This window comes from Garra rufa, chromosome 1, assembly GCF_049309525.1.
Source record: "Garra rufa chromosome 1, GarRuf1.0, whole genome shotgun sequence".
Classification (NCBI taxonomy): Eukaryota; Metazoa; Chordata; class Actinopteri; order Cypriniformes; family Cyprinidae; genus Garra; species Garra rufa.
Window position 1 is genome coordinate 19,282,717 of NC_133361.1, and position 17,005 is coordinate 19,299,721.

General features: G+C 37.2%; 1 protein-coding gene across 1 annotated transcript; it reads right to left on the reverse strand.

Moving 5' to 3' along the window:
• Positions 1-8,013: 8,013 nt before the first annotated feature.
• On the reverse strand, positions 8,014-8,450 carry LOC141335238 (phosphoinositide-interacting protein-like). The gene has a single exon (XM_073840641.1). The coding sequence runs from the start codon at positions 8,422-8,424 to the stop codon at positions 8,014-8,016; it is 411 nt and encodes a 136-aa protein (XP_073696742.1). The 5' UTR covers positions 8,425-8,450.
• Positions 8,451-17,005: the final 8,555 nt, after the last annotated feature.

A 17,005-nucleotide genomic window follows, 5' to 3' on the forward strand; every position in this document is an offset into this window, starting at 1 on the left:
TTTAATTTGAAAGCGTGGAAAGTCGTTTTATACAAACTTTGACTTTACATGCATTTCATATTGCATCTGTTGAAACAACAACAACAACAACAACAACAACAGTATTAGAGTTAAAGAGGTCAGTGTTTACAGTCAGGATTTGTTTGGCATGTCAAGATTTTGCGATTTATATTTACATATGCCATACACAATTATTATTTTACATAAAGTTATGTTCACATATGCGTACCTTGCTCACTACTGAAAATAGAATCTATGTAAAAATATAGTTGATATTTTATGGTCAGGCAACATTTGATTCTTTGTGTAGTCACAATAATTAGCAGTAAAATAATTTATTTGATTGATTTATTTCCACTAAAGTGGGACCCATATGGCCAAAAAAGAAAGGAAAAGATCTGTAAACATGTTGTAAACAATCAAGTTCAATAAAATATATATTTTAAAATATATTTCGTTTTAACCTTCACAAATATTTCAAAAAGTACTTCAGAGGCAAGAAAATACTGTAAACATTGTTACAATGTATTTTCTTGGATTGAAATATAATGGAGGGAAAACATATTTTTAAAAATTACATATTTATATTTTAAAATAAAACAACATAAACAAAAAATGGCCATAAAATACACTGTCAGTCAAGTTTTTGAACAGTAAGATTTTTAATCATTAGTTACATTTAACATTAGTAACATTTTAAAATATTTTTACTATTTAAAATAACTGTTTTCTATTTGAATACATTTTCAAATGTAATTTATTCCTGTGATTTCAAAGCTGAATTTTTAGCATTATTATTCCAGTCACATGATCCTTCAAAAATCATTCTAATATTCTGATTTGCTGCTCAAAAAAACATTATTATTATTATATTATATTATTATTATTATTATTATTATTATTATGTTGACAACAGCTGAGTAATTTTTTCATGTTTCTTTGATGAATAGAAAGAACAAAGAACAACATTTATCTGAAATAGAAATCTTCTGTAACATTATAAATGTCTTTCTCATCACTTTTGATCAATTTAAAGCATCCTCGCTAAATAAAAGTATTAATTTCTATCATTTATTTCCAAAAAAATAATCATATACTGACTCTGACTGCTTTAGTATAGTGTATAATGTTACAAAAGCTTTTTATTTCAGATAAATGCTGATCTTTGGATCTTTCTCATCAAAGAACTGTTTTAAATATTGATAATAATAATAAAAAAGGTTTCTTGAACAGCATCATGCGACACTGAAGATTGGAGTAATGATGCTAAAAATGTAGCTTTGATCACAGGAATAAGTTATATTTTAAAATATATTTAAATAGAAAGCAGTTATTTTAAATAGTAAAAATATTTCAGATTTTTACTGTTTTTGCTGTACTTTGAATCAATTAAATGCAGGCTCAGTAAGCAGAAGACAAAAAAAAACATTAAAAATCTTACTGTTCAAAAACTTTTGACTGATAGTGTCTAATGGCAGAACATATATTTATTTGAAAGATTTTAGAAAATATATTTAACTATATTTGAAAATATACATGTGTTTTGCCATATGGGTACACTATTAAATGTTCACTTGTGTACCAAGATGAACCAACAGGTCACATGAATGAACTACCAGTCCATTGTATTTGCTGTCAGACTGGTTTGGTCACTAATGTCAGCATTGAGTGTAGCTAACAAATGAAATGGCTTGACTCTGGAGGAGTTTGCATGAGCTCAGCTGCCACTTTGAAAGGGAAATGGAGTTCTTCAATGCATGAGCTAGGGCATGAATTCACAAATGAGGATGTGCAAAAAGCAAGGGCAGTACCTGAGTAGCACTTCACAACAACACAGAATATCAACAAAAACACAGCACAAGTGGACACAACGACAAACAGTAAATGGCTATATATCAGACAACTTCTGGCCATTTTGAGATCATCAACAGCTGGTGCAACAAGAGTTTTGGCAAAGCATTATAGATTCTTCTAATTAATTTTGTGCAAAGTAAGAGTTCACGTAATTTCACCAATTTGGTGTCTATTAAATGTTTTTTAACATAATTTATCAGCCACCCTGCTTTAAAGATATCAGGCCATTGAGAAACTTCGACCCAAAAACAGAAACACGACAGACAGTTGTGTTTTATTATATTAAAGCAGTTCAATTTGAATTGTACTCAGTGTCTCTAAACCTACTTCTGATGGCAGATGTTTGAAGACTATTGAAGGCCATTGTTTTAAGACCTAGAAAAAAAGAAAACAGGTTTCTTAAATCTTCACAAGGCAAATTTCTAGCTCATAAATGAATTAGTGAGTTCGCATCAGTTATATGCGCATCGACAATGCATATTAAAGGTCAAGGATGATGAATGATAAAAATACCACAAAATGAATTCATCCAAGATCATGCACAGAAATGAGCCGTAGAAGATCTTAAGTAAACAATTTCAGTTGTAGGTTTACATTTGCAGCTTATCTTGGTAAACAATTACACACCAGTTAAAATAGAAACACAAGGATGTTTATTTATGAAAATGTCATGTGAACAGCATGAAACTGTGTCATATACTAGAGTTTATTCTGTCGATTTGGGTTTATTTAACTCACCTCTTTCACAGCAGAATATCGATGCTCTGTGGCTGATCATCTGGCGTCTCCTCCTGAGGTTTTTCACCATCTTTAGCCACGTCTGATTCTGATTGCTCGTACCCATCGTTCTGGTAACAGGTGAACTGATCATCTCCCGGCTTTTTTTCCTCAGACGGTTCATTGGATTTGCTCACATCTGATTCAGAAGTGTCTTCTGACCGGGTCTGGTCACCTGTCTCCTCCTGAATTGGTTTGCAAGACTCGTCGTCCTCGTATCCTTGATTCTGGTAGCAAATGAACTGATCGTCATCTGGCTTTTCTTTGGACAGTTCATCGCATTTGATCATGTCCGATTCAAGATCCTTGTTTCCTGGAAAATAACTGGATTTTCCCCATGTTACGTTTCGAACGGTGGAAGCTTTGCTTCCTGTTTTCTCACCTGAGCAAAAACAAAAATGCTTCAATATATAGATCAATATACACATAAAAACAAGAGTATATACAGGGTGGAGATGGTTATTTAATAAGCATTTAATATTTAAGCTAATATTTAATCCTAAATGAATTAAAAAAAAAAGAAAGCAGGAAAAAAAATCATGCACTTCAAGGTGGTACATTTAAATTTTTTTAAATGTTCTTCAGTGATTTTTAAATGGTGTTGGTGATGGAAAAAAAGAGATGGGAGAAATACATAAATGCATTCAAACCAAAAAATATTCAGACCCCAGATTTAATAGCAAAATAAAGTTAACTGTGACATATTACACCCACAAATTCTTCATACAGTGGACTACCAGTAAAACTGATACAAATTTGGACCAACAATTATTCAGACACATTACCTTGACCATATTTTGCTGAAGTGTTTTTTCTTTAATTGCTAATGCGATCTTTTTTTTTTTTTTTTTACAGCACAGACTAAACAAAATTAAACATTGCTTGGTAATTGGTCAACAAGTATTGATAGTACTATAAATATTGTCATATTAACAGTTGTCTGAATTTTTGGTTGATTGTAATCCATTACATACCTTTCTATCAAAGTAAACTGACATTATCAATATGGATTTGTTCTGACACAGTTTAACTCCGAGATCTTGTTATATTTTATTAGCCGACCATTTTCTAAACTATAGCGAATAAACTGTGATAATGTGAGAAATGTTGAAGGTTTCTGAATACATTTTGGTTTGATTGTATACCAACGTTTTGCATTCTCTTGCAAAACATTGTGTTCCACAGATAAAGGTAAAGTTCCCTCGCAAAACTATAAGCTTCAATATACAGTATATTTAACATACACATAAATGCAAGAGTATTCAGGTAGAGAGATCTAAATAAATACATACATTAAAGGAACACTCCACTTTTTTTTGGACCAATAGCATCGGTTTCAAAAATGACCAACGAGTTTCCATATTTGTTGTATTTAAAACTTGACTCTTCTGTAGTTATATCGTGTAGTAAGACCGGTGGAAATGCAAAGCTGCGAGTTTCTAGGCTGATAATATTAGGAACTACACTTCCATTCCGGCGTAATAGTCAAGGAAGTTTGCTGCCGTAATATGGCCGAAGCAGGCGGAGTATTAACAGAAATGAGTTCCCAGCTAGTTTAGCATTTGCACATGTGCTGCGTGGTATTACTGCTCCTGCTTCGGCCTTATTACGGCAGCAAACTTCCTTGACTATTACGCCGGAATGGAAGTGTAGTTCCTAAACTTATCAGCCTAGAAACTCGCAGCTTTGCATTTCCACCGGTCTTAGTACACGATATAACTACAGAAGAGTCAAGTTTTAAATAGGACAAATATCGAAACTCGAAACTTCCCAGCCTGACAAGGCTGGAAAAGTGGCCAAAACTCCTCTAAAACCAGCCTGCTGACCAGCTAAAACCAGCCAACCAGCCTAGGCTGGTTTTAGCTGTTTTTTTTTTTTTCACCAGGGGATGGTGAAAAAATGAGATGGTAAGGGGAAAAATCATATTTTAACACTTTGAGGTCTCTTGCAAAACCTGAGGAACTTTGCCTTCGCCCGAAAAACATTGAGTCATTCAGCAAAACTATTGCGTTTTGCTCGGAAATGTTGAAAACATGTTTTTCCCTCCCAACACACATTATTTCTGCAACCGTTTTGCAAACCAACTCAAAGATTCTCGATCGAACGCAAAAGTTTTGCAAAAGAACCAAACAGCGTTTTAAAGCTTTTTTTTTTTTTTTTTTTTTTTTGCTGAATATGATTCTTGAGTTGTTATTTATGGTTCTTTGGATATTAAAACAGCCTATATGTGACCCTGGATCACAAAATCAGTCAACAGTAGCATGGGTACATTTGTAGCAATAGTCACAAATACTATTGTATGGGTTAAAATGGTCGATTTTTATTTAAGCCAAACATTATTAGGATATTAAGGACAGAGCATGTTCCATTAAGATAATTTCTACATTTCCTACTGTAAATATATCACAACTTAATTTTTTATTTGTAATATACATTGCTAAGAACTTCATTTGGACAACTTTAAAGGCGATTTGCTCAATATTTTGATTTTTGACACCAGATTTACGAATAGTGGTATCTCGGCCAAATATAATAAATTTTATATCCTAACAAACCATACATCATTCGAAAGTTTATTTATTTAGCTTCGTGTCCCAAAGAGTTTTGTGATTCAGGGTCACAGACGATATTCAGATCTGTGTTTCGGTTTCTGAGCTCCCACCAGCATCGCTAAAACAATAAAACGCTTCTCACCGGTGTTGTCCTTCAGGGGTGATTTGGACAGTCTCTCCGTGAGTTTTCTCGCGAGCTGTTTGACGCTGTGTGCTGCGCTCGATCTGCGATTCAAACCTTCTTCCTGCACCCTGATGTTCCCCACGTACCACATGAGCCACAAGCCCAGGCTGGCGAACAAGACCAGCGCGCCGCTGTGGATGAGGAAATCCCCGTAAAACACGTTGTGCATCCGTACGTTACCGAATATCCCGACGAACAGCAGGACCACGCCGATGATGTCGAAGACGATCGCCATAACGAATAACGGCAGGCAACTGCCGATGCACCTTAGCGCCATCATCTTCAGGAGCTGGATGAAGATGCTGCTGCTCCCAGGCGATAGCGGAAGAACTGCCGAGCTCAGGTGAGACTCACCTGCCGCTCAGGGAGGGAACGCCCTCGTGACGTCACGGTGGCTACAAGAGCGCTGATGCTGGGACTGCTATTAAAATCAAATGTGACCCTGGGTGTTATTTGTTGCAGTAGCCAAAAATACATTGTATGGGTCAAAATGATCGATTTTTTCTTTTATGCCAAAAAATAATTAGGATATTTGGTAAATTTCATACCGTAAATATATCAAAACGTATTTTTTTTATTAGTAATATGCATTGCTAAAAATTTAATTTGGACAACTTTATATTTTGAATAAACACTGTACTTTTTAAACTTGTCAATCACAGGTTCCAAAAAATATTTGGCAGCACAACTGTTGGTCTTATCCAACATTGATCATTCTAATAATAAATCAGCAAATTAGAATGATTTCTGAAGGATCATGTGACACTTAAGACTGGAGTAACAGCTGATAAAAATCAGCTTTTCATCACAGGAATAAATTCTATTTTAAAGTATGTTAAAATAAAAAACATTATTTTATATTGTAAAAACATTTTGCAATATTACTGTTTTTTTTCTGTATTTTTAATCAAATAAATGCAGCCTTGATGAGCATAAGAGACTTCTTTAAAGACTATTACAAGTATTACTGACCCCAAACTTTTGAACGGTTGTGTGTGTATATATATATATATATATTTTTTGCACCCTCAGATTTCAGATTTTCAGATTGTATCTCATATTCCAAATATTGTCCTATCCTAACAAACCATACATCAATGGAAAGCTTAGCCTGTTTATTCAGCTTTCAGATGATGTATGAATCTCAGTTTCCAAAAATGTATCCTTATTTTGTAGTCCAGGGTCACAAATGGCCTTCCTCCATTGCATGTTCAATTCAGCGTTTGTACCACTATTTGTGCAGTATATAGCATGTTATCTGCATTTTGGCTCTTTATTGACTGAAAAAAAGCGTATTATATACAGTCTACAGCCTACTGCCAATGATATTCTTAAACGAAATTAAAAATGAAAAACAAACATTTTATTTCTGCGATGAAGATGTGCATTTACAAACTTCACACTGCAGCCGAATATGCCTTGGGGGCTATATGCTATTGTGAAATTTCACGGGTAAAAATAGGCACATTGTCGATTGTCATTAGCTAGAGATGTATAAAACACAGTTTAAATAATTAACTTTCAAGCGGCCTTCTGTTGGTCAAGACGTTGAATTAGCATGGCTAATTTGAACACAAGTGAAATCTGCTTGGGAAACTTTCCCACCCTCACACGTGGATTATTATTTGAATAAATTCGCCCACGAAATCTCTCTGAGCAACGGTCAATGCTCGCAGCTTAAAGGGATAGTTTACCCAGAAATGAAAATTCCGTCATTATAAAAGGAACATAAAGAAGATATTTTGAAAAATATTGGTATAACCACTGCTGACTTCCACTGTAGGAAAAAAGATACATTTCTCAAACTAAGAATGTTTTTGTGTGTGTGTGTTCAGCAGATGAAAAGTCTTACAAGCTTGAAATGACATGAGGGTATTTTAATGATTTGTTTTAATACTGATTTCTGTGCACTATATCAGTTATCTCACATTGTTTGTTTACACGCCAATAATAACTCAGGAGGTTGGGTTCTGTGTCAGGTTGTATGTCCTAGAAATTTGCTTGTCAAATGTGGGCTTAAGTCATTCAAACGAGAGCTCTGAGAATGTGTACTAAAGCTGCACGCATCTTTCTGGTCCAGTCATATTTGGTGACCTCTGACACTTTCTGATTGAATGGCATGATGAGAAAAAAAGCAAATTTAAAATATTAATAAATAGACCTACAAACGACTCTCACAGTAAATAAGAATTTGAGTCAATATTCAAACCCAATTTTAATGTTCACATTATGCATACTGAGTTTTGGGCTCAGTTTAAATCTGCTTTGAAGCTACACACAGAACAGGCAGGTTAGTCGCTATGCTGGTAAACAGACTCATGAAGGAGAGCAGAAAAACTTTGTAAACTACATTCTTACATTTGAAGAATGCATGGTTTCAGACCCAAGGGGAAAAGAATCCATCCTGAAGTTTCTCTTTCCAACTGCAGACATGGAGTCTATGAGATTTCTGTGCATGAAAAAAAAAAGAAACAATGGTTTTGCCTGTAGTGTCTTGAATTCAATCTATAGTTCACCCAAGCAATTAAACTTCTGTGATCATTTACTCACCCTCCTGTATGAATGAGGTTAGGAACAAGTGGAGAGTAAGTAAGTCATGACAGAAGTTTTATTTTTAGCGAACTATCCCTTTACAGTAAGTTCTCCTCAAAGGTTTATTTGAGGCTTGTAGTAACTGCAGAGGCGTTTCGTTGCACTCTGATGCCTCATTTGTCTTGTTATGGGCATCAAAACAATGCCCACCACCAGCACCATCAGCCCCACGGACAGCAGGGCGGGACCTAGGATAATGGTGGCCATCATGGAGAAGCCAGCGAAGTAAAGTCCACTTAACACCATCCCGCAGAGTAGCACGCTACCCCCAGAGGTCATAAGGAGGATGGCCTGCCAGTAGTACTCGCAGTTTCCTGGAGCAGGCTGAAGGGTCCAGAGGGTGTCATTGTGGGACAGGCTTAAGACCGTGTTCTCAGAGCGAGGTGTGAGCGGCTCGCTGGAAAGTGAGCGTGGACTATCCTTTAGGGGTAGATGCTCTGGGACAGACGGCATGTCTTTAGACATCCCGCACCCCTGCGCCTCACACAGCCTCTGATGGATAGCAATGCGACGCCGGATCAGTCTGCAGAAAATAATGAGTTTTACCAACCAAAAATAAAAGAAAAAACTTATTTTATTTGCTAAGACAGTTATTCTAGTTGGTTTGTGTGCACAACAGTCTCTCACTCTGTCATCATCTAGTTTCTAGATATCGCTCCTCCTTAATTGTGCATCTGTGGGATTATTTATTTATTTTTAATTTTTTTTTACTGTTTTATGGTCCAGCATGTGGAAATAGTGCATCTGATCAGTTACTAAAGTAACAGCACAGCTCTCCTCAACAAGACATGCCATTCATGTCAAGACCACAAATGTTGTTTAATACTTAATACAGATAATAATAACAGTTATGCTTTTCATGGCAAACATCACTAATTAAATCCAAACAGAACACTTGTAATAATCTAATGTAATATACAATATACCAGTCACCCGACATTGCATGCACTGTTGTAGCACTGTTCTCGGTAATACTGTAGTGATATAACTGTTTAGTTTAAAGGGCAAAGAGGACCACACCCTGATCAGCTACTTTACAGAAACATCACAAACAGCCCACATGTGAATATCACATTGAATGTAAATTATGAGACGGCAGTTCAAATAATAATTCTTGCATAATGCAAAGAACTGTAAAGAAATTAAAGAAATGCTGATCATTTCTCTACTTTACTATACTGCTTCTCTTTCATTATTAATAAATAAGGTTAAAAGGCCACAGAGTGAAAGGTCTTACCTGTCAGATGTATGTGTCTGTATGTGATCTTGAGGATCCTCTTCTGCCTGTTATCTCTCTGATCTGTCAGATGAGCATTCGTCCTGTCAACTCCTCTGTTGTGAGATGATCCAAGACCTCAGAGGCATGTGAGTGAGTGAGTAAGCGTGTGTGTGTGTGTGTGCATTAGATGGTGCATTAGATGGACACTAAGTGGAATTCTCACCCCCTCTTCTTCTCTCATTTCTACACTCATCCTTTTCTTTCTCCTCCTTCCTGTCCATACACTCTCTCCTGACAGCACAATAAAAAGAGAAGAAAGACAGACAATAGACAGAGATACAGGAAGATAGAACAATAGATAGAACAATAGATGGAATGCCAGAACAATTGGTTATAGACAGACAAACAGATTTTTGTCTAAATGGTTCTATATAGAATTTTTAACATCTGAAGAAACTTTCTGTTTCACAAAAAGTTATTTGTGGCAAAAGGTTCTTCAGATGATAAAAATGTAAGAAAGAGATGGTTCTTTAAAGAACCTTTGACCAAATGGTTCTTTGTGGAACCAAAAATGGTTCTTCTATGGCATTGCTGTGAAAAACCTTTTAAAGCACCTTTATTTTTAAGAGTGTAGGCCACTCCAGGACATTAATGTGCTTCTTCTTGAGCAACTGCTTTGTTGTCTTGGTCGTGTGTTTTGGGTCATTGTCATGCTAGAATACCCATCCACGATCCATTTTCAATCTCCTGGCTGGGGGAAGGACGTTCTCACCCAAGATTTAATGGTACATGGCCCCGTCCATCATCTCTTTGATGCAGTGCAGTTGTCCTGTCCCCTTAGCAGGAAAAAACCCAAAGCATAATGTTTCCTCCTCCATGTTTCACCCAACTGTTGTCACCTTCTCACCAAGCTGCTTGGCGATGGTCTTATAACCCATATAGGTCTACAATCTTGTCCCTGACATCTTTGGGCAGCTCTTTGGTCTTGGACATGGTGGAGAGTTTGCAATCTGATTGATTGATTGCTTCTGTGGACAGACATCTTTTATATAAACTGAAATTAGAAGAAGCACTCCCTTTAACTCTGTTACCTGCATTTTCCTGGATTTGTTTGTTGTTGTTGTTGTTGTTGTTGTTATTCTACATCCCCCCCCCCTCTGGCTGTATAGATAGATACACATCTACTAAAGCATGTGTTCTCCCATAATGCATTAGTGGTGGAGCTGCGCTCAACTAATCAGTAATGTTGTTGTGGTTTTCCCATGATGCTCAAGTGTCTGTGGAAAAGATCAACAGATTCTGGTCCAAGAGGACTTGACAGTATCATGATCTTACCTTATATCTGTCAGGAAAGCATTAATCAATAGGTGATTATAGGGTGGGATATTCCCCATAGAGTCATATAGAGCTTCAGCACAGTAGTTGCTTTCCATCAGATTCTGCTGTTCATATCAGGAAGAATGATGCACTCCATGAGCTGTGTTCAGATACAATAAATTAATTATTCAAACACATTTAGTCATAATTCCCAGATGTCACACACTCTAGTGTTGCTAGAAAAATATGATTTATTCTGATAAAGTATGTCTTGAAATAATATAAACAGAACGACAGATAGATAGATAGATAGATAGACAGACAGACAGACAGACAGACAGACAGACAGACAGACAGACAGACAGATAGAACTAAATAGACAAATGCAAGATTATTTAACTAAACCTGATGTAACAGCACTAATTCTGAATTTACAAAGGTCTCTAAAGAAAACCTGAAAGAAAGCATTTGCTCATTTGGTTTCTGGATGAGTTCTCAAAAAGACGTGATCCTGTATTCTGACACAATCCTGAACCAAACACTGAGTCTGTCAGAACTGTTCCAGCTGAGCGGTGTGGGTCGCAGCGGGTCGCTTCTGCTGTGTTTGAGTACAGCAAACAGCCAGAATGTTCTGTGTGAGTGTTGTTATTGAGTCCACCTGCTCTGGAGAGAAAAGCAGGAGAGCGTCATTACATTCACAACACGAGGGAATCAGAATATGCTAAAGGGGAAAAAAGTGGTGATAAAATAAATAAAATATAAATATTAGACAATAAAAAAAAAACTTAAAAAAAAGTTACAAATGTTGCCTTTGGATCTGTAACTGAAATAATTCATGTTTAACCCTTGTATGTCAATTTTAAAAAGTTAGAGGTCAATTTTTAAAAGTTAGAAAAACAGTCATACAAATGTCAATCTGACATTTTTTTTGTCCTGATGGAATCAAAAATATAATAATGTCCAGTATTTTAACCACTTAAATGCCTGTTTTTGTAATAATGCCAAGGTTTTTTTTTTTTTTTTTTTTTTTTAATGGAAAAAAGTACAAAGCAAAAACAAATGATCTAGTATCAGTTTGACTGAAAAAAAGTTATGGAGGCTATATAACTCAAACAAACCTATGAGATGGCAAGGATGTTAAATGACTTCTAACACTTATGACTTTATCAGACTTACCAGCTTTCAATACTAGAGGGCAGTAGAGCTTTATTATTAACCTCCCAGTCTGAATCCTAACAGCAGAAAAGTGATAGCCTAGAACTAAAATCTATACTGCCCCTGTTCTGTCTGAAAGACAATATTCAGAACAAACTTGCTTACATGTGGACATGAACAGCCTCGCACACACACTTTCAGACAATGAAGGTTGGGAGGCGTTTATCAACAACCTTATCATCTGCCCTCCTGTAGAGCAGAACCAAAGCAAAAAAAAAAAAAATCTATCTTTCCGAAAACAAGTGGCCTATAAACTGAACCACAGGACTTTAATGCTTAATCCTCAGCAACAGTAAACCATATGAACTTGAAGGAAACTTGCTGTCAACTATCACCCACCCAAGGGCTAGTCTGTGCAAAAGGAGCATGTAGTGGTCCGTTACATTTGCTCTACCACCTTGTGTGCCTGGATGAGAGCTCTTCTGACCAGAAGCATAATTTTGGCCTTTGGATCTAGACTCGGAATTTTAGAGGCTGATTACTGATTTTAAGTGACTATAAAATTGTGCTCCCTTTGGAGTAGGAATCTCTGTTCTGTTGTTTGGAATGGGATTGCATTCAATAAGTGATGGAAGAGCAAGGCATGTTTTCCCATCAATGGATTCTACTACAAAGCTGTCAGCTATCCTTCAGTCTGTGCGACACCTGCACATGTTCTGAGCATGTACATGTTCTGAGCATTCAACCTTCGACATATGGGTCTGATCATCTATGACTGCATAAACCCTTTGTTTGTTCTGAGGCTCAACTTTTGGGTATACGTTCACCAGGCAGATCTTTGAACTGGACTTTCTGCTATTGTGATCCCCCCACACTTCTGTGCAGGTGGATGTGGCAACTAGGGAAGGAGTCTCTTTCTGCTCCCCGCCATAGTTTGTTGAGGGTTTCGGTATCCTGCTTTTTTAACCAGGGGGCTGGGCCATTGTGTAGGGCAGCTATATGCTTGTCACTATTTCATTCAGAGCACTGGATTACTGCCTTACAGTTCTTTGCCTGGTGAGTAGTTGATGAGCAGCATCTGGAGCATTGGGAGTTCTCTCTGAGGTAAGCTTTTCTTTCCTGCAAAGACTGCAAAAACCTCTACACTTCCTAATGGGATGTGGCTTTTTTATGGATTGGAAATTGTCTGTTGAGGTTGTCATTTGCCTTGTTAGATTAATCCTTTTGCATGTCATTGTCAATTTCTGTTTTGTGAACAGTAACAGGAGCTTTGACTGCCTTTAAAAAACCACTAATCTGACTGCTCTGATCGCTCACTTTACTCATTAACCGTGAGTGCAGCACGTTAGCATTCCCTTAGCCATTTAGCTTGCCACTGGTGTCGTACATTTACATTGGCATTCGCTATTTGCGCCTACTACCGCTTTCCTTTTTCTCTCGCCGACTGTTCGCTTTTATTCCACAACCGCGATCTGCAACTCCGTTGTTCCTCCCGCTCCTCTCTTCAAGAGTTCATCAAAACAACAGTGGTAAGTTGGAACCATTCTACAATAACGGTGAGTAATGGCTTCTTCTCCTGCTATTGTTGTTTGCACCACTTGCCACATGTATAGTCTATCTATCTCTGTCGGCAGTGAGCGTTATACATGTGATAAATGCAAGGAAACAGCTAGGCTGACAGTGAAGATTTCAGAACTAAAGACACACATCCAAACTTTAATAAAGGATAGTAAGAATGTGAGGGCCTTAGATATGGCTTTGGATGTGATTAGCCCAGGGAGTCATGCAAATTGTTCGGTTCCGGTAGTTACAGCACCTGTGCAGGAGGGCAACTGGGTGACTGTGAGGCGGCATACGGGTCAAAACACCGCTCTTCCATTCCGATCAGAACATCAAACAGGTTCTCCCCACTCAGTGAAGCACCCACTGAGAAACCTGATGAAAGTGCTCTTGTTATTGGCGATTCTATTGTACGGAACGTGAAAATAGAGACTCCAGCCACCATAGTCCAAAGTTTACCGGGAACCAGAGCACCTGACATCTTGGCAATTTTAAAAGTGCTGGCTAATGCTAAATGTAAATTCAGTAAGATTATTTACGTCGGCACTAATGATGTTCGACTTCGCCAGTCGGAGATCGCTAAATATAATGTTAAAGAGGTGTGTGAACTTGCAAGTACGATGTCAGACACTGTAATATGCTCTGGTCCCCTCCCTGCTTACCGTGGTGACGAGATTCATAGTAGATCGTCATCATTAAACGGCTGGATGTCAAAGTGGTGCCCGCAGAATAACATAGGTTTCATAAACAATTGGAGGAGTTTCTGGGGCAGACCTGACCTGTTGAAAAGAGATGCTCTTCATCCCTTCGGATGTGGAGCTTCTCTCCTATCTAGAAATATGGCGCATAGTCTTAGAGTTTGCACTTGACTAACTGGGGCCCAGGTCAGGAAGCAGACAGACTGGCTAAACCGACCGTCTGCTAGCTGCCTCACGTCACAGATATCACACCATAGAGACTGTGTCTGTTCCCCGAGCTAGAAAATACAATAAATGTCCAAAGCAACTTAAGAGTAACAATTTAACTGATGTTCAACAAATAAAAAATGTATATAATACAGAGAAAAGAAAAGATAAAGCTTGGCTTATTAAATCAGGTCACTTTCTACGAAAGCAGTTTTTGTAAATTATATGATCCCTGATCATAACCTAGATGTGCTCTGTTTGACAGAAACCTGGCTAAAACCAGATGATTACATTATTTTAAACGAGGCTACCACCAAAAATTACTGTTACAAACATGAGCCGTGACTAAAAGGTAAGGGGGGAGGTGTTTCTACAATTTATAGCAATATTTTCAGTGTTTCTCAGAGAACGTGCTTTAAGTATAACTCGTTTGAAGAAATGGTGCTTCATATAACATTATCCAGAGGAACAAGTATTAATGATAAATCCGCCGTGACGTTTGTACTAGCTGTATACAGGCCACCTGGGCACCATACAGACTGTATTTAGGAATTTGCTGATTTTCTATCCGAGTTAGTGTTGGCTGTAGATAATTCAATTCAATTCAAGTTTATTTGTATAGCACTTTACACAATACAAATGGTTGCATTTTTGCAGCTGTACAAAAATGTAGGTTACTACAATATATTTAGTAGTTTACTAGTGGTGACTACTGTATGTCAAGTCGATGTTCATATGGTATAGATGTATGTTAAAATCATTAATGGTGTAATCAAACAGATGATGAACACTAATAGTAATGATTATGTGTTGCAATCAAACTTGTAGCAAAATTGGGTAGTGCTGTATGTTGTTTCAAGGCTCGCATCATCAATGGTCCTCTGAGGGGTTGGCATCATCTCTTCTCGATAAAGTCTTAATAGTGGGTGATTTTAACATCCATGTTGATAATGAAAAAGATGCATTGGGATCAGCATTTAAAGACATTCTGAACTCTATTGAGGTTAGACAACACGTGTCAGGACCTACTCATTGCCGAAATCATACTCAAGATTTAATATTGTCGCATGGAATTGATGTGGAAAGAGATTGCTTTGTAAGTAATCTTCCCGATTTATCTGAATTCCTCAGCATATCCAATAGCTCAGAAAAACTTGATGATGCAACAGAAACTATAGACTCTCTTTTTCTAGCACTTTAGATACAGTTGCTCCTCTGCGGTTAAGAAAGATTAAGAAAAACAGTCCAACGGTATACTGTGGTATAATGAACTCACTCGTGCACTGAAGAGAGCAGGGGCCTCATTTATAAAACTTTCTTACGCACTGATTTGATCTTAGAGTGTTCGTACGATCAAATCCACGTCAAAGTACAGATTTATAAAAACCGTCTTTGACGTGGAAAAGTACTTATCTCCACGTCAGATTCCAGCTTGGCGTACGACCGTTTCCTTGTGGTAATGCCTGGTATTGCAGATAGTTCAGCCTCACTATAATTTGATTTCTTGCGCTTCTTTTTACTTGCCATTGTCACAGAGTTTTTGCTTTAGGAATGAGCTCATTTTATATGTTAATTAATTAAGCAGGGGCGTTTCGACGGCGGAACATTCAGCTGCACACAATTCCACGATCATTTGTGATTTATAACCGAATGACTGGCGTACGCATGGATTTCGTGGTACGTTCGTTTCTCTGAATCGCTCTTACGATCAAATCAGAAAAGTTCTTAGATAAAATCAAGGATGGTTTCTACGCAAGTCTTTATAAATGAGGCCCCAGGACAGAAAATGGAACACAGCTGGAAGAAAACAAAACTAGAGGTTTTCCGTACAGCCTGGCGTGAATGTAACATATCCTATAGAAAGGCATTAAAAACTGCCAGATCAGATTATTTTTCATCTTTCTTAAAAGAAAACAAACATAACCCTAGGTATTTATTCAATACAGTGGCTAAATTAACGAAGAATAAATCGCCAACAGGCGTTGACTTTTCCCAACAGCACAGCAGTAATGACTTTATGAACTTCTTTACTACCAAGATAGATACTATTAGAGATAAAATTGTAACTATGCAGCCATCCGCTACAGTATCGCATCAGATATGCTATAGATCTTCTGAGGAACAATTCTTTGCGTTTTCTACTATAGGAGAGGAAGAGTTGTATAAACTTTTTAAATCATCTAAACCGACCATCTAAACATGTATGTTAGACCCGATTCCATCTAAGCTACTAAAAGAGGTGCTTCCAGAAGTCATAGATCCTCTTCTGACTATTATTAATTTGTCACTATCGTTAGGATATGTCCCCAAAACCTTCAAACTGGCTGTTATTAAGCCTCTCATTAAAAAAAACAACTTTATCCCAATGAATTAAACAATTACAGACCAATTTCAAATCACCCTTTTCTGTCAAAGATACTAGAAAAGGTAGTGTCCTCACAACTGTGTTCCTTCTTAGAGAAAAATGGTATCTGTGAGGATTTCCAGTCAGGGTTTAGACCGTATCATAGCACTGAGACTGCTCTTATTAGAGTTACTAATGACCTTCTCCTGTCTTCTGATCGTGGATGCATCTCTCTGTTAGTGCCACTGGATCTTAGTGCTGCGTTTGATACTATTGACCACAACATTCTTTAAAATAGACTTGAAAATTATGTTGGCATTAGTGGTAGTGCACTCGCTTGGTTCAAATATCACTTATCTGACTGGCATCAATTCGTAGCAGTGAATGACGAGGTATCATATCAATCACAAGTGCAGTATGGAGTTCCTCAAGGCTCAGTATTAGGGCCATTATTTTTTACACTTTATATGTTACTCTTGGGAGATATCATCAGGAAACATGGTGTTAGCTTTCACTGTTATGCTGATGATACGCAGCTCTATATTT